General features: G+C 49.7%; 10 protein-coding genes across 10 annotated transcripts; 5 read left to right on the forward strand and 5 right to left on the reverse strand.

The window, feature by feature from the left end:
• Positions 1–260: 260 nt before the first annotated feature.
• Positions 261–2,353, reverse strand: N7533_013594 (putative MFS transporter; the record flags this gene model as incomplete). Its single annotated transcript, XM_057110244.1, has 9 exons — positions 261–503; positions 565–669; positions 764–866; positions 921–1,483; positions 1,548–1,619; positions 1,670–1,961; positions 2,026–2,096; positions 2,144–2,220; positions 2,278–2,353. 9 exons carry the CDS (start codon positions 2,351–2,353, stop codon positions 261–263), a joined length of 1,602 nt encoding a protein of 533 aa, XP_056952946.1.
• Positions 2,354–2,983: 630 nt separating this feature from the next.
• N7533_013595 (GNAT family N-acetyltransferase) lies at positions 2,984–3,933 on the forward strand (the record flags this gene model as incomplete). The annotated part of the gene is made up of 3 exons (XM_057110245.1): positions 2,984–3,035; positions 3,113–3,537; positions 3,601–3,933. 3 exons carry the CDS (start codon positions 2,984–2,986, stop codon positions 3,931–3,933), a joined length of 810 nt encoding a protein of 269 aa, XP_056952947.1.
• A 98-nt stretch (positions 3,934–4,031) lies between these two features.
• Positions 4,032–5,691, reverse strand: N7533_013596 (Zn(II)2Cys6 transcription factor; the record flags this gene model as incomplete). Its single annotated transcript, XM_057110246.1, has 3 exons — positions 4,032–4,838; positions 4,923–5,209; positions 5,280–5,691. The coding sequence occupies 3 exons, from the start codon at positions 5,689–5,691 to the stop codon at positions 4,032–4,034; spliced, it is 1,506 nt and encodes a 501-aa protein (XP_056952948.1).
• Positions 5,692–6,012: 321 nt separating this feature from the next.
• On the forward strand, positions 6,013–7,760 carry N7533_013597 (uncharacterized protein; the record flags this gene model as incomplete). The annotated part of the gene is made up of 2 exons (XM_057110247.1): positions 6,013–6,203; positions 6,266–7,760. The coding sequence occupies 2 exons, from the start codon at positions 6,013–6,015 to the stop codon at positions 7,758–7,760; spliced, it is 1,686 nt and encodes a 561-aa protein (XP_056952949.1).
• A 444-nt stretch (positions 7,761–8,204) lies between these two features.
• Positions 8,205–10,713, reverse strand: triA (uncharacterized protein; the record flags this gene model as incomplete). The annotated part of the gene is made up of 4 exons (XM_057110248.1): positions 8,205–8,372; positions 8,480–8,827; positions 8,880–8,918; positions 8,983–10,713. The coding sequence occupies 4 exons, from the start codon at positions 10,711–10,713 to the stop codon at positions 8,205–8,207; spliced, it is 2,286 nt and encodes a 761-aa protein (XP_056952950.1).
• An 11-nt stretch (positions 10,714–10,724) lies between these two features.
• Positions 10,725–10,916, reverse strand: N7533_013599 (uncharacterized protein; the record flags this gene model as incomplete). Its single annotated transcript, XM_057110249.1, has 1 exon — positions 10,725–10,916. One exon carries the CDS (start codon positions 10,914–10,916, stop codon positions 10,725–10,727), a length of 192 nt encoding a protein of 63 aa, XP_056952951.1.
• A 1,337-nt stretch (positions 10,917–12,253) lies between these two features.
• On the forward strand, positions 12,254–13,925 carry N7533_013600 (class I SAM-dependent methyltransferase; the record flags this gene model as incomplete). Its single annotated transcript, XM_057110250.1, has 11 exons — positions 12,254–12,271; positions 12,325–12,377; positions 12,443–12,499; positions 12,566–12,595; positions 12,651–12,692; positions 12,774–12,849; positions 12,925–12,965; positions 13,024–13,049; positions 13,106–13,292; positions 13,373–13,801; positions 13,865–13,925. 11 exons carry the CDS (start codon positions 12,254–12,256, stop codon positions 13,923–13,925), a joined length of 1,020 nt encoding a protein of 339 aa, XP_056952952.1.
• A 630-nt stretch (positions 13,926–14,555) lies between these two features.
• Positions 14,556–16,592, reverse strand: N7533_013601 (uncharacterized protein; the record flags this gene model as incomplete). The annotated part of the gene is made up of 4 exons (XM_057110251.1): positions 14,556–14,974; positions 15,031–15,111; positions 15,163–15,766; positions 15,825–16,592. 4 exons carry the CDS (start codon positions 16,590–16,592, stop codon positions 14,556–14,558), a joined length of 1,872 nt encoding a protein of 623 aa, XP_056952953.1.
• A 423-nt stretch (positions 16,593–17,015) lies between these two features.
• Positions 17,016–18,227, forward strand: N7533_013602 (putative pantetheine-phosphate adenylyltransferase; the record flags this gene model as incomplete). Its single annotated transcript, XM_057110252.1, has 1 exon — positions 17,016–18,227. The coding sequence occupies one exon, from the start codon at positions 17,016–17,018 to the stop codon at positions 18,225–18,227; it is 1,212 nt and encodes a 403-aa protein (XP_056952954.1).
• Positions 18,228–19,012: 785 nt separating this feature from the next.
• N7533_013603 (F-box domain protein) lies at positions 19,013–20,556 on the forward strand (the record flags this gene model as incomplete). The annotated part of the gene is made up of 2 exons (XM_057110253.1): positions 19,013–19,358; positions 19,442–20,556. The coding sequence occupies 2 exons, from the start codon at positions 19,013–19,015 to the stop codon at positions 20,554–20,556; spliced, it is 1,461 nt and encodes a 486-aa protein (XP_056952955.1).
• Between the last annotated feature and the right edge of the window lie 119 nt (positions 20,557–20,675).

Raw genomic sequence — 20,675 nt, forward strand, 5'->3', positions numbered from 1 at the left:
ATCTTCCATATTAATATTTCGAGAAAGAGATTGCTTTTTGAAGGAATTTGTTGATTCACGTATCACACGTCTTACATTATAGGATAGTAATATTGCAAAAGCGAAAGGTAATTTAGCTTGGATGAAAAACTAGCTGACTCATTCACTCAATAAGATAAGATAACAATATAGGCACCAAATCCAGTCTTTGGAAGACCATTTGAACATGAATTCTCACATGTACACAATGTCAGAGAACACCCACAAAAGAATTCTCAGTGCTAGCCGACGCTACCTTGTTGCTCAACTAGTCGATAATACCGCACTGCTAGTGCTTGACGAGCCGTCTTTCCCCAGAAGATCATCGGTACTGCGAGAAGTGTAACTCCGAAACTAATAAACCCACAGGCAATGAACATGTTTTGCAGTCCATTTCGTGCAATCCAGGGCGTGATAGCAAAGGGAATACCAATACTGCAGGCATTACGAAGAAATGCGATTGCTGTAAATGCATCTCCAGTAATCTAAAATAGGTGTCAGTGGTTGCTTTCTTAAAAAATCATAGAATGGGACGGGGGTACTTACATCACGGTAACTATCGATCACCAAAGTCAAGGAAGCATCACCAATACTGCCCAGTCCAAACCCGAAAAGAGCTCCACCAACACTGGGATAGATCCAATGCATTCCCTAGTAAAGGTGATTTTGTCAGCACGAGACATTAACGCCCGATGACGAAGGAAATACCCATTCCGCGGAAGGTTGTATCACCGGCACAACTTACCCGTTCAACTGTAGCACCAAACATAATTAAACCTCCAGCCATGGTCAGGGCCGGAAGGTGAAGAATATAAAGGCGCATCTCCGGCTCGTAAAATCCATTATTTCTGCGAGAGAAAAAAAGAATCGACCAATCACCCAAAACACCACCGTAAACTGACCCGAGTAGGTTTCCGATAAATGGTCCCAAGCTCATAAAACCAATTTGCTCGGGGGTAAAAAGATATGGCGGAAGTGGGAAGACCAAGGATACAACGCTTGACAATATTGTAAGCCAGATGACACCCGCGGCGTACTGAAGACCCGCGAACATCACGGCGGGAAAGGTAAAAAGGGCTTTGAAAGGACGATAATAATAGGGCCAGATCGATTCCGAAGTTGCAGTAACAAGAGCCAGACGTTTTTGCCAAGAACTGATGGGAATGCTTGTGTCTAACTGGTGGTTCTGGGCGCTTGGTTCATCGGACACCGAAGCCTTGGTCACGGATGGTACTTTTTTCGCGTCTGGGTCACCGGTGTTCTCAGCAGAATCATCCTCGGCAATATCATCCTCGGCAGTTCCGGGTCTGGGAGTCCCTGTAATGATGGGCGTATATTTTGTCTCCTCGTATAGAAAGATGAAAAGTATCACGAATAGGGCGTTGAAGATACCCAGGGTTGTATATGACCAGCGCCATCCTTGTCTAGTTGCTTGAGTTCCCGCTGCCATCGGCGTGAGAAAGCTCTATAACTATATTAGAAATTCCTTTGAACCCATGTCTAGCAGTTTTGAAGGATTTATCACATACGCCGATCATCATCATAATCATATAGAGACCGTTCATACTGCCACGGTGGTGCACGAAGAACAAATCTGCAATCTGAATAGTGTCAGCTAAAAAATCGATCTCAACGTTCAATTATTTATTACCGTAATCATTGCGATGGTTTCATTGACTGCTCCTCCAAGCCCTTGCAACAGATTACAGACATAGAGCTCTGTTAAAGTCTCCAATCTAGACATCCAAAATGAAGTAGCAAGTAGGACCGACGCCGAGACAATGTAAACGGGACGTCGGCCGAATTTCTTTGCCACGGGAATGAAGACCACACATCCCATGGCGAGACCGACATAATTGACCGACATCGACTGATTTAACTGATCGTAGTCGACCCGAAGATCAACTATCATCTGTTGCCAAAAGATTGGCTGGATTGAAAGACTATCCAAAGACGTATAGAATGAGTACGAATCGGGATAAATTCAGCATTTAATTCTCCACTTACAGGGTGAATGTAACAATCGTCATTCCCAAAACTATGGTCCAGTTGACAGCCTTGCGGAGAGTGCTCCAATTCTTTCTCGTTAGATCGGAAATGTAGGGTTGCAACACGAAAGACTCACTAAGGGCTCATTGGGATCATTCGTCGGGATGGGATCAAGCATAATAGTTCGTTGGCCACGAGACTCAGACATGTCCTCTGTCTCAGGTATTAGTCGTGCTTGCTTTCTTCTGAGATCTGTGCAATGTTCCTTACCCCGAATGAGTAGAAAGGTTCCTGGGGGAGCAAGGGCGTCACGCCCATAGACTGAAGTATCGAAATGGGATTCCATTGTGCAGCTTGAAAGATATTGTGCCTTCACCCTCTTCAAACTAAGGGGAGAGGTGGTGAAATGAGGCGATATTTAATCGTTCCTCCTGGGTGTAGATGAGACTAGTACCGCGTCCGCATGATAGGGGCTTAGTATGGTTTCAAGCCACGACAGCGAACATAGCGATCATTCACCTCAATCTCGGTGAGATAAGACCTGGAATCCGGGGGTAGCAATGAATCATCGGCAATGAAGTGCGGAGAGAACAACGTCTAGTCCTTATGTGGCGGCGACGCTATCCATATTTTGGGTGCATGGGGGTCGGCCTTCTTGAAAGGGTAAGGAGCGACGCGATAAGCGAAACGAGGTAGCAAGATCGCCACCAAACTCTGGCTAGCTTATTTCGCGTTGATGATACTGGGTGGTTAATCGGGATTTTGTGACTAAATTATTATAATGAAACTCCTTTGTTCGGTAGGCGGACGCACTTTCGTAAGATGGCTGGCAATCACCGCATGTAGATTTGCTGATAAACAGCCTAGGGTTGAAATGGTTTCTTATTCGTTGAAAGTATTTCGCTCGTCTTTACATATCTCTACTACGAGTAAACTTGGAACTGTGCCCAATCAACAATTCTGATCATACATCGCAATGTCTACAGGGAAGAACAAGATCAAGCTATTTCAAGCTCAAGCGCAGAATGGTTCGCATCCTCACGCTACGAATCCTGTTCGATAGACTAACATGGAAACATTGAACCATCAGACTCTTCTATCGCAGCGATCGCTCGAACTGTCACTGCAGCCTTTGCTTCTGACCCTCTGATCCAATGGCTTCGCCCGGGTGCGCAACTTGGGACGAACCCCAATATCCAGCGATGGCAACATCGGCGCGTACAGTCCATCATGACCAACGGAATGGTTTTTCAATCATCTACTGTTAGCCAAATGGCCCGCGAAAATCCACGAAAGGAAGAAGCAAGAAAATCGTCCCAGAGCTCTGATAGTTCATTCGGGAAGGTGGCTGAAGTGTCTTTGTATGAGGACCAAGCTAAATCTACAGGTGTTGAAGATGCAGGTGCTGCCATTTTCCTCTTTCCACCTCCACGAGAGGTTGTGTGGTCCATCTCTCGTACATTGTTGAAATTGAAGATTTGGCTGCTCGACATTTTCGATCCTCTTCAGGATATTGATTGCAAAATGGAGGTAATATTTCCACCTTCCCGATTTCTTTGCGGGTCAAGTCTGACGTTTTTTTAAACAATTTAGAGAGTCGATCAAATGATGTCAGCTCACACAAATTCTCTGAAATCCCTGCAAAAAGATTACAGACAGGGATTATGGTATTTAGAAGTCGTCGCAGTTCATCCCTGTTTGCAGTCAAGAGGGATCGGCAGAGGAGTTATGGAGTGGGTCTTGGAATATAATCGGAACCAGCCTATTTATCTCGAATGTACCCAAGAGCGGAACGTTGGCTTCTACGAAAGCTTTGGCTTCCGTGTTCTAGAAGAAGTGGTATTGACGGATGAAACTTCTGATGACGAAAACGCGACAGTGAAGTATTGGGCTATGATACGAACCGGTGAAGACAGTCTAAGATAAATTCAAATCTTGAATACTCTGTGATCTGTCCACATTCAAGATTACCTAGATAATAATTAGACAGACTCATACTCAGGTGGTATAAACCCGCCACATGCTTATAGCAATCCCATCTCAAGGCCTCTTTCCCGGGCCAAGTCATCCACATTCAAATCAGGATCTCCCCTTTGCCACATTTCCTCCAGTAGACTCAGAAGGATCTCATCCTGCCGCGATCCCAACACACATCTGCGAATAGCCTTTTGACAGTCAAGGTCCTTAGTCAAAACAGAAACCTCCAATCCAGCCACAAATATTGGAAAGAGAACGGCATTTTTTATAAACGTATCTTCCGTAGGTCGCTCAACGCATGCCAGTCGCAAGGCATCTAGATTCGCCAGTATACGTGTGACCAAAACCGTAGAATCTGCGATACACCCATTTGGTACTTGTCGCGCCGGAAGCGCGCATCCCTCGTTTTCTTTATTTCGCACGGACCGTAGATGCCGGCGAAGTGATAAGATCCCCGCTAACCGGTGGGCCTCCCACAAATAACATTGCAGAAAACTGCCCGGCTCGCCTGGCCAGTCCCAGAAGTTCTGTTCAGTCGCATCGATTCCGATACCCGCGAAGATATCTAGTAGTGTCCGCGGCAGTCCACTTACCGGTTCAACGCCTTGCCTCGGTGTGGCTGACTGGCAGTACCGTCGCCAGATGCCGATGCATGAACTTTGACGGCTTCTGGAGGAAGATTTGGTCTGCCGACCAACGGAAAAGCAGGGCAGGTCCATCACCCCCATCACCTCGAGTAAATGGCTGCGGAACGTAGAAGTGCCGTCATCGGATGGCCCATCGGAAAGGCCGTGGCTTTGCAAGATATTGTGCATACCCTCTAGATGCATCGTCCAAGGTAATCCGTGCATCAACTGTTAGAGTTTATCGTTAGCATTATCAAGGCAGCTGCTTTTGCAAGCCAATGAAGAAGGGCATTCCCTATCAGGGTAACGCACACCAATGCTACACAGCAGCAACCCAGCCGTCAACGTTCCATCCGAGAGGCTCGTACTACGAGCTAGTTCCGATCTGAACTTCCGTAGGGATGTATCAAAGTATTCGAAGAACTGTGGGCTACGGTGTTTGGTGAGAGATAGCTGAAACGCGAGGCAAATATCGTATAGAGCGTCAGATTCCGCACAAAGTTGGGGAAGTCGGGGCTGCAACATAGATTCTCGCGCGGTTGTTGAGTGGAGAACATTAATCCCACTATTGAGAACTATATCCTTATTTAGCACGAGCCCTGGAGAGTTCATCCAAGTTTAAGTTCCGAGTCGTCAATAAAAATTAGTGTCAACGGAAATCCTACTCACACTCATTGAAAATCGCCTCTTCCTCTTCCTTTCTCGCCGTGTTCGATGAAAGTGGGCTATCAGGGCTCATCACATCAAACTTGACTATTCGCCATGTCAAACAATGGCCAACCTGATCATCATAAGGAGGAGACCCACGGTGTATCTGTCCTTGAGGCTCCGACCTCATCTTCTGCCGAATCAAATCCCGCTGTCTCCCTTTGGGTCTTGGAGGCACACTCTCCTCCAGCGGCTTTTCTGCTCCAGTATATCTGCCGCGCGAGGCAATACCACTACCCCATTTCAATCGCACTTCATAACCCTCACAATCGATCCCGCGACGCGCACAGCTCTGGCAGGTGGGTCGGGCATTGTCGCAACGCCGACGACGGCGTTTGCAGGTCCAGCAACCTTGATATGAGCGGGTCGACATTCCAGATACAGAAAGGAGTGTATTAGTTTGATCTCGGTCAGATTGCCGGGTTACGATGTATCTTGCCTGACTGAGGAGCAGCAAGACTTCATTTATTGCGCGGGTAGGAGATTGCGGGGGAAGTGGAGCTGGTGGATTGACTTTTGATAGCGCGTCTGGCTTCCTTTTTGGGGTGATAAGAGAAGGGCCCAAAATTGGGTGTATGTAGGGTATTCTTGTTAACATGTAGATTAGACGGCTCTGGTAGATCATATAAATGAGTTATCTCAAGATATTCTAGCATGTGAATCTACTTCTTTGAACTACCAGACTTCCAACCTCATGTCATTCCAAGCCCCCGTTTCCAAGTGCACGACTACTATTCCTGGCCTGGGTAGGCTGGATGGTCTACAATTTGCCAACGGCGTGCAGCAATTCAGCGGTATTCCTTACGCAGATCTTCCCAAGAGATGGACTCGGTCTATTCTCAAAACTTCATGGGAGGGCCAATTCCATGATGGGACCAAACAAGGGTACTTTGTTCAATTAATTCCCAACACCACGAACGCAGCATCTAACTATTCAATCCCAACAGGAGCAATTGCCCAAATCCCATCACTCCAGGTGACGACTCCGATGAACTTGTCCCCGTCCCTCCAGCACCACATTTCACCGAATGGAACGTGGACGAACTTTCCGCCCTGGTCCTAAACATCGTCATCCCCCAAGCCTTCCAATCAACCACCACCACCGACGACTTAAACAAGAAACCCCTCCCAGTCTTCGTTTATATCCACGGCGGCTCCCTCCTCTACGGCGGCGGCAACCTCCCGATCTTCGACGCAGTAAACCTAGTCTCCCACAGCATAACAACCAACCAACCAATAATCTGCATAAACTTCAACTACCGCGTCGGACTAGGCGGATTCCTCGGCGGCTCCGCAATAGCCTCCTCCCTCGCAAAAGAAGGACACTCCGGCAGCGGAAACTTCGGCCTAACAGACCAACAAACCGCCTTCGCATGGGTACAAAAGTACATCCACCATTTCGGCGGCGACGCGTCAAACGTCACAGCAGTGGGCGAATCAGCCGGCGGGATATCAATCAGCAACCATCTTCTCGCCGCGAGACCAGCCACCTTCCATCGAGCAGTATGTATGTCAGGCTTGGCGGTTTCGATTCCTGCATGGACGATTGCGCAGCATGATCGGTTGTTCGAGGCTGTTTGTGCGCATTTCGATATCGATTCGCGGGGCGAGGGTGTCGTGGATAAACTGCGCGCTATTCCGCAGCAGGATCTTGCTGATGCAACGCCTCTTATTCAGGGTGTGCCGTCCGGTACGGGGAATCCTTGTATAGACGGATGGTTCTATCCCGAGGGTCTTGATCATGGCGTTGTTCATGCGCCGCCGGGGTGGTTGCAGAGCTTGATGATCGGGGATACGTACCATGAGGGAGTTATCTTCCATCTCAATCTTGTCGAGGGCGGGGAGGATTTCGCGTCTGTTCGGCGGATCCTTCAGTCTCATATTCAAGATGAGAGTGTGACGGATCTTTTTCTCCGAGAATATGAAATCGCCGATGATCTTTCGCGGGCTGAGTTTTTGGTCAATGTCGAGCATATGTGTGGTGATGCGATTTTCAAGATTCCGAACTATGTTCTCGCGCAAATTTGCGGGGGAGGGAAGTCTGGGATTGAGGGGAGGTTTTACTCTTATCATTTTGATCAGAGGTCTCGTATTCGCAATTCGTTTGAGGGGACGGCGTATCATGCTCATGAGCTGTTGTACCTTTTTGGAAATCTGGAGAACGAGATGAATTATTCTGAGCGTGAGATGGTTAAGGAATTCATGTCGGCCTGGATACGGTTTGCAAATGGGCTTGCGCCGTGGCATCCAAAGGGGGAAGAAAGGTGGATGGTTTGGGGTCCAGACAGTGAATCCGAGTTAAAGAATGAGGCCAAGGACGAAGATGTACGTGGGTATGAGAGAATCAAGAGGATCTTGGGGCTTGGGGATGGGACGGTGTGGAAGAAGTGGCTCGCTGGGGTCGACTCGCTTGTGGTAAGACGCTGGAAACTAGAAATGTAGATGAAGGAAGAAAAGCCATTGAACCACTTAATTAAGTGTCACCGTAAAGATTTGTCTACTTCGGTTAGAAGCAGCGCAAAACTCGAGTCCCAGATGGGTAGTCATGATGCGGTTAGTCTATCGCCTCATTGTTCAGAAAAGGTACTCCCCATTCATCGCCATCATCATGCGCGTCATTCAGAGGTGAGAAGAAGTGAAAGGTAGCCTAGGTTACTAGGTTGATAAAAGTAAATTCTTGCCGATCCTGTCTATTGCTGCCGTCTCTTTTTAACCCACGAACTAATACCAGTGAGAATCATATCTGCAAACAAGAAAAGAAAAGAAAATCGGAAATGCTGGAAAAGCTGGAAGTAGATGGTGCAAAGGAAGCGGAGTCCCGAATAGAGTGTTAGAATACATAGTACAGAAATTGAACAGTAAAAAAAGAAGAAGAAAAGATTCGTATCAAGACTTCACCCGTGCCAGCACGCGAACATTATCCACGAAGCCCTTTACCAGCTCTTCGTATTGGTTCTTCGGGTCACCAGCCGCAGCAAGTTGGCCCTGTCGCTTAATCTCAGCGCCTGATATTTCGACTTCGAGTTCGTGGTCGAATTCATTTTTCATAGCGGACTATAAGGAGGTCAGAAGGTCGGTTCAACACAGTAACACAAGATCGAAGGGTAGTAGAAAGTGGGACAGGAAGGAGGGGGAATGCGGATTCAAATGGGAGAACATACTTCGGCCCTGGCCACCTGGGTCAAGTCGACCTGGTAGGCTTGATGTCGATAGCTCATACGATCTTTGTTGCGCTCACCGCGACCACTGCTTGCGTCCACGACAGGCAAGCCCCGAATATCACCTTCGTATTCCATTTCCAGATTCACGCTCACTCGCCAGTCAAAGGCCGTGCGGGGGCTATACACGTCCATATCTGCGACTCGGCACTTGATGATTTTCGCGAGGACTTCGCCGGTCCGTTGATCTGTTGTCACACGAACTTTGGGTTTGTGGCGAGGGTTCAGATTCGACCGAATGACTGGAGGGAGCTCCTCGGGAGAAACTTCATAGAATGTATCACGCTCTTTCTTGTGGGCGTATGAGAGTTGGATGCGAGGGGGGGATCAAGGAATCCTTGACGGTCTGGTTGAGGAAATTGTTATAAGCACGGTGTTGCTCCTAGGAAATAATTGTCAGTTCCAGATTCCAGTTTTCAGTCTACTCGGAGTCGAGTTGTACTTACGACTGTCATGTTGCTCTCGAATGATGTCCGGAATCCTGCAGTCTCCTTGCTTATGATAGCCTCGGTTTTTATTGGCAAAACCAACCTCTCTCTGCGGTCTTGGTCGATGATATGACCCAATTTCGCTTCCACCTCAATAATTGCACCCGCTCCGACGGCTGCTGCGCCCGCTGGTCCCGTGCCGACATCATTTCTAGCGACCACATGTCGAAATAGGAAGTCGCAGAGTTCATGTGTAATCTCTTCGTGTGGAATAAAACCTGTTATCGAGGGCTCCCAGATCCCAAGAGCTCCTTCTTGAGCGGGACTTCGCGATGCAAGCTGGATCGGGGTAGGGGGAGGGGGAGGGCCGTTCGGGACTGGAGCAGCTGGTACAGCTGGTGCAGCTATTGCTCCTGGCGTCCGAGTTATTCGTGATGATGTGGCCGACGGCGGTGGCGGACCGGCTGTAGAGGATCGTCTGCGAGCTGCCCACGAGTCTTGGAGCGATTGCCTGGCGTGTTTTGGAACCGGGGGCAGCGGACTGGGAATCACAGGACATTTGCCCTTGGTACGAGCTGAAAGTTGTGCATAAATGGGAGGTTCGTTATAACGCCGCCTCTTTGTTTTGGGAGTTTGGCTGCTGACCCGGGAAGTAGGTTCGTGGTCGACCTCCATCTTCAAAGGATGCGATCCGCCCCTTTGTCCTGAGGGCGAAGAATTCATTTGTGAATGTGCAGTCGCAATCGGTGAAACGCGTGCATCCGAACCGGGACCCGATCCAAATGGAGTTGAAGGGCTTTCGTTCCACTTCCTTTCTTCCGAAGATCGTGTTGGGACCGCGCCTGTCGCGTCAGAAGGGGCTGCAGTGCTGTTTCGCCTCGAGGCAGCTCGGGGAGTGGTGTGCTCGGTGGGTTCTTGTTTGACGCCGGGATGAGATTGAGGTAAGGACTCGGAAGCTCGAGTTCCAGGTGAAAAGTGACGCTGAGCTGATGGTGATTGAGTGCGTGACAAATCTCGCAACTGCGGGTCCTGGATCTGCCGAGGACTGGAGAGAGGGTTGTGGGAGTCTTGACCGGAGGATTGTGGACGCGCAGAAGAGGGCGATTGTCGAGAGGCTAAATTTGGGGGAGGGCCCAAAGGTGTGCCTGGTACGGATCGATGGGTGGAAGGAGAAAATTGATGCGGTGGAGGTGGTTGGGGAGCGGCGGAGGGGAAGTTTTCTTTGTTAGGAAAGGTCTCGGCCGGGGCACGCGGGTTCGCCATCACTGAATGAAGGGAATGAGACCGTTGTTGAGCGAAATATGACTGCTGCTCAGGAGGAACCTGAGGTCCAGCGCTCATCGGCTGTGGGGTGTATGGTGAGGCCAGGGGACCCGCGGGGTGTTGAGGGTGTGAATTGTACACCGACGCGCCGTACGGATCACGCGCGCCAGGGGCATATGGGGTTGATACACTTGACGGACTTTGACTTTGCTGAGGTGGTATGGCCGTATTCAGCGGCGGGGGGCCGGCATTAAATTGTTGGTAGGGAGATGAATGGACAGGGCCACTGTAGGATGCGGCTCGCTCTGGGGAGGAGGCGTGCGAGGGATGGTGTTGAGGAGGTGGAGGGCGATTGGGATAATCGGTCAAAGGGTTCTGCGCGCGTTGTTGATGAGAAGGATCGAGCTCGATCGGAGAGCTCGAGGATTGAATGGCCTGACGGTTGGAGGCACCGCCGTCGGTGTTCATGATCGTGCGCAAATCCATCGCGCCAGCTTTCACTCGCGGGAGACCACGACAGCCCGCGCGAGGCCAAGGTTATCGTTGAGGACAGTCGGGGATTGCGACATGCAGAGCGAAGGGTGAGGGTGGGCGCGCGATGGAGTCAGAGAGCCCTGGTGGGATGTTCGATACGTGGACAAAGGAGAAGTTCTCGGGACCGCAAGGAGCTCGGGAGGATCCTCCCGCATTGGGATGAGAGCTATTGTAGATGTAGCATATTATGTATTACTAGGTATACTAGTAGTTAAATTGATAATGGTTACAGGTAGTAACACATTACTTGACATTAATATTAATATTATTCTAGTCAATACCTAGGTAGGTAGATTCTATCATCTCTTCCATGTTCTGCGATCACTAGTAGCTCTTCGTGGTTCGATGCCACATTCCAAATGTACAGTACTGCTAGCTGTAGGTCACGTGGTATGACTAATCAGTCAGTGACCGTAACAGTGGATGATCAAGATAGAATAGGATGGGAAAGAATAGTGCCTTGGTGATTTATTTAGAAAGTTCTCAGACCATGTGGGCTTCCAGTTTGGGGCAATGCTTCATATTATCATAAATCTGGCGGTGTTGAAAAGAGGCGCCTGATGAGAGTCTGTTTTTAAGTACTTTCAATGTAGACAATATATATATCGAGATTTAGGCATCCAACTTTTAAAATTGAACTTGAACTTGGATCCATTGTCATCCACAGTACCCATGGATCTATTATTGATACCTAGTATCCAAATGGAGGATTTAAGTTAGCTCAGTGTGTAAGATTATGGAGGACATTAGTTCAGAACTTGTCCAGAATTCACATCTCCAGCTCCCGGCGGGGCGGGGCGGGGCGGAAATTCACTTTTGCCAAGGCTAAGGTAGTGTAGGGCATAATGTATGTAGTCGAGAGTCTAGCCCGGACCTTCCCATTAATATCTCTCTGAGAAAAAGAAAATAAGAGTGATAGAAGTAGTTACTACTAGTTGACTAGTACTGGACTGCAATGAATTCCCTACCTCGTCTCGTATTAGACTTGTCTAAATGCCGCACTAGACGAGGGGCTGGAACCTTCAAAATGTATCTTCACGCAAAGTCAAATTATTCATTCTTGATTACGAGTACCCCACTATAAGAGGGCTGTTGCTAATCTTCTACAGAAAGTTTCAATTTAATGCCAGAATCACCGGTCGAGTTCCACAGAGACATGAAGATAAATGCCCATCGGTGACGGCAATGCCACCTCGGCAAGCGATCGGCTCCCGGAGCCAAGGGTTAGTTTCCCCGGAGCGATTGCTGCACCGATCTCGATATAGTTATTCGAGGTCCGTGAGCGCCCGTGCTGACCATCGTCTAACTTTTTTGGAGGGGCCTGGTGGTTGCATAAAATGTACAATCTACGTTGTCTAGACCGTGACGTAGCGCCCGCACACCTTCTTCGGCTCCTTTCTTCAGCCAGCCTGAGTTCCTCGGATTTTCCTAAAACCAACGCGGATTGTTTCTACCGGCGCCTTTGAAGATATAATAATACATAGCAGTCAGTATGGAGCACATCCCCGTGGTAAATGTAATTTCCAATCTTTTGATGGAGCCCTTTTTTAACCTCTCGACCAGGACCCTGATTTCTACCTTGAAATTGGCGCAAACACAGCTCTTGACTTTCAGTCGTAAGTGTCGCTTATTTCAATCGTTACATCAATATTTTCGCATTTTGACCTGGGTTGGTGTGCAGAGAGACCACATCCCTTGCGTCCTCTATCGCGAAGGGCCGGTTTGAAAACGGGCGAAGGTCAGTATCCTCTAGTGTAGTTTCGGTTCAGCAGGGGTTCTCCTGATTTACTCACCTGGGAAGTAGATACCAAGCCACAAAAGATGAGGAATATTGGTCAGTTTCTATACATTCTTCTCGGTCTCTCACAGAGATAACTAATCATCAACAGGGGGCCTTCTGACGAGAAGCAGTTCGAAGCGTTCGAGATTGGGTAAATCGCAACCCCCCCCCCCACATACTGTTCATGCCCTACAAACTAGACAGTCTGTGAGTTAACTCAAACAAAACTCAGCCATATGGTGTTCCTCGTGTTAGACCATTACCAAGATAATCCTCTTTTCCGTGCCCCGATCAAAAATTTGCCCAAGGTGAATAAATCCATACTACTACTAGTAGTAACGAGATCATGCTGACTCAAATACTCTACTGACATCGCAATGCAGCATATTCTAGATATCGGAACTGGTCAAGGGAGTTGGGCAATGTTAGTCAATGAATTACAAATTATACAACCCGGAAAGAGTAACTAAAGATCCCCTCAGTGACGTTGCCGATATGTATCCGTCAGGTATGAGATTTCTTAAATCAGCCTCATCCTCCCTCGTGGACTAACACAGAAACTAGCTACCGTTCGTGGCGTGGATCTCTTCCCCCCACCCGTGACATGGATGCCTCCGAACTGCATCTTCGAAGTAGACGATGTGCTCCGCGAATGGACATGGAGAGAGCCATTTGACTTTATTCATATACGTCTAATGTATGGCGCCTTCGCTCCGGAGGGATGGGACCAGCTATACAAACAAGCTTACGCGTGAGTTTGGATCCTGACTACTTCAAGTTAATCTGGTGAGTTAGTAAAGTCGTCTACTAGTAGCCTAACATCTGGCACAGTGCCCTCGAACCCGGGGCTTGGATTGAGCAGATGGAATTTGACGTTCGAGTCCGCAGCGATGATATGACCTTAAAGGAAGAACACCAGCTATCAAAATGGGGCAACATTTTCATCAGATGTGCTGAGCGAGCCGGGAGGTCACTTAATATTCACGAAACGATGCGCAACTCAATCGAGAAAGCCGGATTCGTGGAAATACACGAGAAGAAGAGCAGAGTCCCCTTGGGTGCCTGGCCTAGGGATAAGTTACTGAAGGAGACTGGACGACTTCAGTGGGCGCACTGGAACGCCGCTTTGGAGGGTTGGGCGATGTGGCTTCTCACTCACTTTGGAGAGCCCATACCGTGGACGACCGAGGAGGTGCAGGTGTTTTTGGCCAAGGTGCGCCAAGAGCTGAAAGATCCCCATATTCATGGGTATAACTGGATGTGAGTTTTTGAATTCGCGATGGTGTCTACCTACTAGGAGGTAATTTTGTTAATCAGATTTAGCAACCGCGTGTGGGCAAGGAAACCGACTGAAGGGGAATCATCGAAGGAGAGAGGGTATTGAGTCAAGATAATGCCAGCACTCTCTGCCAATCGGTCTGAGAGAGTCTGCCTGTCAATCACGAATCTAATAATTAGTTTGTTATAACGAGTCATGACCTTTAGTGTGTTTCAGTACAATTTTGATGGCCAAATAATTATGTTTTCCGTTCACGATCAGGTCAACTGTACGAATAGACATGGGATAACAAGAATATTTTCAGTATATCATTCATTCATTCATTCACTCATACCAAAAATCAGTAGCAGATGATTCAGCACAGCTCCCCCGGCTTCCACTACCACCACAAAATCGACACAGAACTATAACGAATTTTCGAATGGGGGAAGGGCCAAATAAGATGGGTTGGATAGCAGGAATGAAAAGGGGGAAAATCAACATGATGCATCCGCCGGAGCAACAAGAGAAGAGCATGGATGGCGATCAAAAAAAAAAAAAGGGAAAAAACAACAAAGACAACCATCTAATGCATAGTCGGATATGACAGAACGCAAATCCTTCAATGATGATAATGGGCAGGCATGGATGGAAAGAAATAGAAAAAGGCAGCAGAGCTCTCCTGGCAGAAACTTTTCCCCTCTTCTCTTTATTTCTCTTTAGGGTTGGGGGTTATCGCTCTCCGGTGCTCGGCCTTTATAGAGATACACCCCAGATACCGCGTCCACCGCAAACTCCAAGCCATTCCCGTGGGCTGCCGGATGGGTTGGTTCCGCTTTGTGGGGACCAACTGATATTAGAGACTTCGTAATCACATTGCCAAGCGGCAGCCGGTCCGCGCTCGGACGGGGTGGCTGGTGTCCCGGGAGTCTGTGTGGGAGGAGGAATGGGTGCGGCATTCTGTTGGTTGATGAGATCCCAGATGAGAACGAGACTATCGTCGCCGCCAGAAGCCAATATACCCCGTCGATTTGGTGACCACTCGACGCAGTTGAGGGGAGCGGAGTGGCCCTTTAGTTCGAGAAGCGCTTGGCCGGGCTGGCGTACATCCAGAACGCGGACCACATTCGATTCCGAGGAGAATGTGGCCAGGAGATGCGCATCGTGCGGGGATGCTAGAAGATGCGTGAGAAAATCGCTATACGAAATCGGTGGATAGAAGGGCACATACCTGCGATCCTCAACAAAGGAGGAGGGAACAGCCCGGATGATGATGGGCCAGATGGGCTAGAGTTGCCAGGACTCATCACAGCTAAAATACATCAGTATGGTAGTTCAGTATGAGCTATCCGGATCTACTTACGCTTTTCTGTCTTATCTGTTGGCTCATAAATGATGGTGCTGTGCTCGAGGCTTCGCAAATCAAACATGCGGACGCTGCCATCGGCACCACAGCTGACGAAGACATCGACACTGTTTGCACAGAAGCGAACGTCATAAACCTCCTTGTCGTGGGCAATCAACTGCGTTTTCGCTGTCAAGGTCGGAATGTCCCAGATGGTACACGTGGTATCAATACTCGAGGTGATGATCAAGCTGGGGGAAATTGTGTTCCAGTCAAGCGAGGTAATAGGGGCCGTATGCTCAGGAGATTTGGAATTCGACAGGAGAGCGAGTGGGGAGAGCTTGGAAAGGGGTGCTTCTCGTTGATTGGTAGGTCGTGTGATGGAATTGGAGCTCTGCAAGGGTTGGGCGCTAGGAAGGGACCATAGACGGAGGTGGTCGCCCGACGTGGCCAATAAATCGGTTGATTGCTTTTGTGATGATGGAGGTTCCCAGAGGATACGGGTCACGGGATAAGAGTGAGTCGCCTCGGCGGTCTTGACATATTCGAGCTTGATTTCACCCGCTTGCGCATCCGGGGTATCGGGATCCGGTTGTGTCCAATGTGTGTCGATAATTTGGATCTGCAAAGATGTTAGAGCTTGCAGACGAGGAAGGAATTCATCATGAAGGCGATCGCACATAGTTATGGTTGTCTTCTAAATAACTCCCGAGAGCTAATTTGCCTCCAAAGGAACTGGAGCTTCCCGTCATGGGCCATTTGCACCAATCAACCGCATATATAGGCCATGGTGCCACGTAGTTGCTGTTGGTCGGTACCTGGGTTTCTCCATTATAAGGGAGCGATCCAGGGCTCATCAGAGAATCACCCAGCAAGTGTTCCCCGGGAGGTCGAATATCGGCCAATCCCAGCGGCGAATACTTGGAGCCCTGCGGGGTCTGGGGGGCGTATCCGCCAGGCGAGGACGGATATTTGGAGCCTTCCATGCCACCGTGCTGCTTGTATACTGACTGATCGAAACCGGCGGGGCTGGATCGCGAGTGAGCGTGCGAGTTGATCATGCTTGTTCGATGGCTGGCCTGTTGTGCGGGCGACTGGTGCTGAAGGGTGGGAATGACGGATGGAGCGGTATTGGTCGAGACTGCGGGCGGACGGTGTTGATTTCCAGGTGTGAGAGATCCTGGAAGCGCGCTGCTGGAATTTCCAGGGTTTCCGCCGTACTGCGGCGGCTGCTGCAGCTGGTGTTGCTGCGACTGCGAGGAGTGGACGTTGATCGAGGGCACTTGGGCGGCGGCGCTTGCATCGGGCGTAGTGGGGTAGTCTTGTGACAGGGGCTGACGCGATAGATTTGGATTGATCAACCCAGTCGAGGGAATATGCAGCTCCTCAGGGGTACGACCAAATATGGCCGATCGCCGATTCGAATCGTAGGAGGCTGGGTTGGACATGATGCGGAGGTGCCCTTACAAGGCAAATGGATGGGGCTCCGTAAGAGCTCCACTCCCCCGAGGATGGAAGATGGTTAGATTGGACGAGAAGCACCAAATTGAGGGGAGAGAAATGAGGATATGAAAGAAAAGACGAGACAGGCGAACAATCCAGCCTGGTCTTGTGTGTGTTTGGAATCGAATTGTCGAGGGAGTTTTGAGACAGTCGCAGCTGGGGGAACTGCCCCGGATGAGTCAGCAATCACGGGCCACTTTCATTTTTAGTGTTGACATGAGAACAGCTACTCTACTTTACTCGACCTACCCTCTCTTACACCCATTAAAACACATTGACATTCTCATTTCACAGCATTATTGTAATATATTTACACTCACATTGCCTCTTCAACTGCAAAGTGACCTTTGCAAAGTGTATCCCCCGTCATGTCTTCCGATTCGACCTCGGCGCTACTATTGCTTCCCCCGCCTCCAGCCTTCTCGTTCGGAAAAGTGAAGGAAGTATTCGGGCCAGCTATTTCGGATGTTCTGTTGAAGCTCTCCGAGCCCATCAAGGGTTCTACGCGTATCGCTACCCTCGATATTGTATTGGCCATCCCGGACCTTCAATCTCCATCGTGCAGGCCCATTGGGAAGGTCTTCGCCCAACTCCAGCAGTACCTCACCAGCATATATACTCTTGTGGGTGCTACCGCTGCAGCTCGAGATGTCGAATTGGATTCTCCCGGTGGAATTGATACCCGCGTCCTGTTTCTTGATCCCTCAACTGCCCCCGATGCGCTTTCTTCTCAGGCGAGTGTTGGCGACTTGGGGTTCGGGCCAGTCTTTGGCTTGCATTCATTGGCAACCTCGGGCCGACGGTGGGATCATCTGTGGTATCCCGACATCGAAGCTGGCAAAACATTAGCCACTTCTTTCGCCCATATTATTGAAAGTCAGGTCGGGAGCCACCTCGAGTCCTCGCTACAGGCAGTGTCTAGCAACTCGAGCTGGGTAGTCCCAGACCCGCTTTTGATCCCGGAACCCGCGGCCACAACCCCTCATTATTCAGTGATCGTGGGGGGAACATTTGATCACCTTCACCTCGGTCACAAGCTTCTATTAACAGCGCTTGCTCTCTCCTTGGAACCGGCAACCCCCGCAGACAAGCATCAACAAAGAATCCTGGCTGCAGGTGTGACTGGTGACGCACTCCTGGTAAATAAAAAGTATGCAGACTATCTCGAGAGCTGGGAGGACCGTTTCCAAAACACCGCTGCTTTCCTTCGAGCCATCATGTCCAGCTCGGGGAATGCCACCCCGCGCCTCGATCGCACCACTGCACCTGGCCCCAACGGGAACTTTGTGGTGGTAACAGTGCAATCCAATCTTTCCTTCAAGTTCACGGAGATCTGGGATCCATTCGGGCCCACCATTACGGAGGAGAATCTCACAGCGCTTGTGGTGTCTAAAGAAACCTCATCTGGAGGAGCAGCTGTCAATGCCGAACGGAACAAAAAGGGATGGAAGAGTCTGGCCATCTTCGAGGTGGACGTGCTTCAGGCTGGAGAGGCCACGGACGTCACCGGTAACAACTTTGACGGAAAGATCAGCAGCACAGACATCAGACGGCGGCGCATGAATCTGGCCAAGGTCTGAGAGGGGCGTAAAGGAATACTTTCCAATGGACAGGAGTCTCTCACAAAAGAGGGGAGGGGAGGGCATGGGATGAGATGCGAAGGGGCGGGGTGATTCGAAGTGCATGTTTCTTGTCTCCCGCTATTATCCTCATCCCCAGCCTATAGGTCCTGGGGAATGCTTGTAGATATGTACAGTAGTAGGAGGGGGGGCATTCAGAAATCGGCCAATTTCACCCAATCCCCTTGACTCCACCACACGCGAGCTCCGTCACTCTGCAGATGTGACAAAAGGAGCGGGGCCTGCATTGGCTCGACCATCTCAACTCTCCCCCACCACCACTCACTTGTTCAGCTTCGTCCTCCTTTGCTGCAGGTTCGCGCTGTTGGTGCTGGCTGGCCGCAGCCCTCAAAAATCATGTGATTGTTTGGACTGCCTCTCGCCAATGGGGCCGACCAGATCACGATGGCCCTGGCTCTGTCCACCGAAATGCACGCTAGGGTCGAGGTGATCATCCCGGTCGCGCGCTATCACTAGGACCCAAATCCGCATGGTGAGACAAGTCACTCTGGGGTTCGACGAGTCTACTGGCTTCGAGAGCTTGTTCTGTTTATAGCGCCCAGTTCTCCCCCCCCTCCGTCGAGCGCCCGTCCACACACCCCCTGGTGAACTCCTCCTTGACCTTCTCGGTCTGTAAAAGACCCGGCTGGCTGCCCTTGCTCGCCTTTCTTGTTTTTTTTTCTCCCATCTTCCATGTTGCTGTCACCCTTCAAAAGCTGCCGGATTGACGGCTGCGCGCGCCGATCATGGCCCATTTCCGTCACATTCACGATCTTCCCGATGAGCTACTGAGCGAAGTGTTGTATTTCCTGGTGCTATCTCAATCTAAACCCGAGCCTGGAGTCCGTGCAATAAATCGCGGCAGCTATAAGAATCGTCAATCATTTGGGTTTGGAGAAACTTCGGATCTCGATCGATTCCGACTCGTTTGTACCCGATTCATGCGGATCGCCACCCCGCGCAAGTTTTCGCACTTCAACCTGCGCTTCTCTGAGAAGGGATTTCGACGGCTGGACGAGCTTCTCCAGATGCAGTTGGCCTGCTATGTCAAATCCATGACCTATCTGGTGCGACCTTTCTATCAAGGCAATGGTAAACTCTGGCTCACCTCCCAATATCCCTTTCTTCCATCTCCGAGGGACATGCGCAAACTGACCACCTGTGAAAATCAATAGGCCTGGCGCCGATGCTTCACTCGTTCGGCACGAAACATCCAGCCCTCGCAAAAGTACATCGTGGTCGTCTACGAGAGCAAATAGACCTGGTCAGCAATGGTACCGATCTATCACAGCTTCGCACGGCGATCGCCTCGTTCTCCGCACTTCAACAACTCAAACTCCTCCGTGTGCAAGATGGAGCAGATGAAATACTGCTTGATTTCGTCGACGATTACGACCTCATAAATGAGACTGCCAATTCCCAAGATACTACTCACTTTAGCTTTGAATATGCATGTGCACGTGCAATAAGAAACCTCGGAATTTCACTAGTAGAGTCCCAACGGACATCTATCCGCTTCATAGGGCACCAAATTAACCCTGAAGCAACCCTCCAACTTCTCCATGTTCCCTCGACAGCCCTCGCTGCTGTGGGACCCCGGATCACAAGTCTCGACATTAACTTCCACTGCGAATCAGACATTTCGCCCATAATGACGGAACTGTCAGATGTTTTTAAAAACTTTTTCCTTGAAGCAAAAAACCTCGTCGCAATCCACATTGGCTTTCTCCCAGAACACCCCTTCTCCATCACTCTCGACACAATATTCCACGGCTTTCATTGGAAAACCCTCCGTATGCTTAGTCTGCAAGGCTGGTACCTTACCCCCGAGGATCTCATTTTACTGCTCCGTCGCCACCACGCACACCTCCGTGCTCTTCACCTAGCATTGATCTCCCTTCGAGCTGGAAAATGGGCCTCGGTACTGAACGTCCTACGCCACGAAATGCAACGTCTAGATCGCCTCGAGTTGAGGCAAATTCGGTACGACAAAAGCTTTATTTCCAACGACGCGGAAATCATCGAACCTGTTCCGCTCCCACCACACTCTTCCTCGTCAAAAGTCCAGTGGTTATCGGCGGATGAGTTAGGTGACGATGGCGTTCATGTCAGGAGGGGTCAGGAGCGGCTTTGGGAGACGTGGGTTCTAACTGGGAGGTGGCAAAATGAGCGAGGGCAGGTTTCAAATGGATATCAGAATGGATATCAGAATGGATATCAGAATGGAAATGGGAATGGATATGGGAATGGACACGAGAATAGGGCTATAAATACGACGGAATCGCCTTAAGCAAAAGGCATGGGTTGAAATTAAATGGGGAGTACATCTCTTTTAACATTTGTGCATAAGAAATCTTGGGCGTTGGTGGCTGTTTGCAATTGAAAATTCAAGGATTAAACTTTCTTATG

This window comes from Penicillium manginii (assembly GCF_028828005.1).
Source record: "Penicillium manginii strain IBT 31320 chromosome Unknown utg000011l:1.0-1395921.0:1.0-1396616.0, whole genome shotgun sequence".
Taxonomy (NCBI): domain Eukaryota; kingdom Fungi; phylum Ascomycota; class Eurotiomycetes; order Eurotiales; family Aspergillaceae; genus Penicillium; species Penicillium manginii.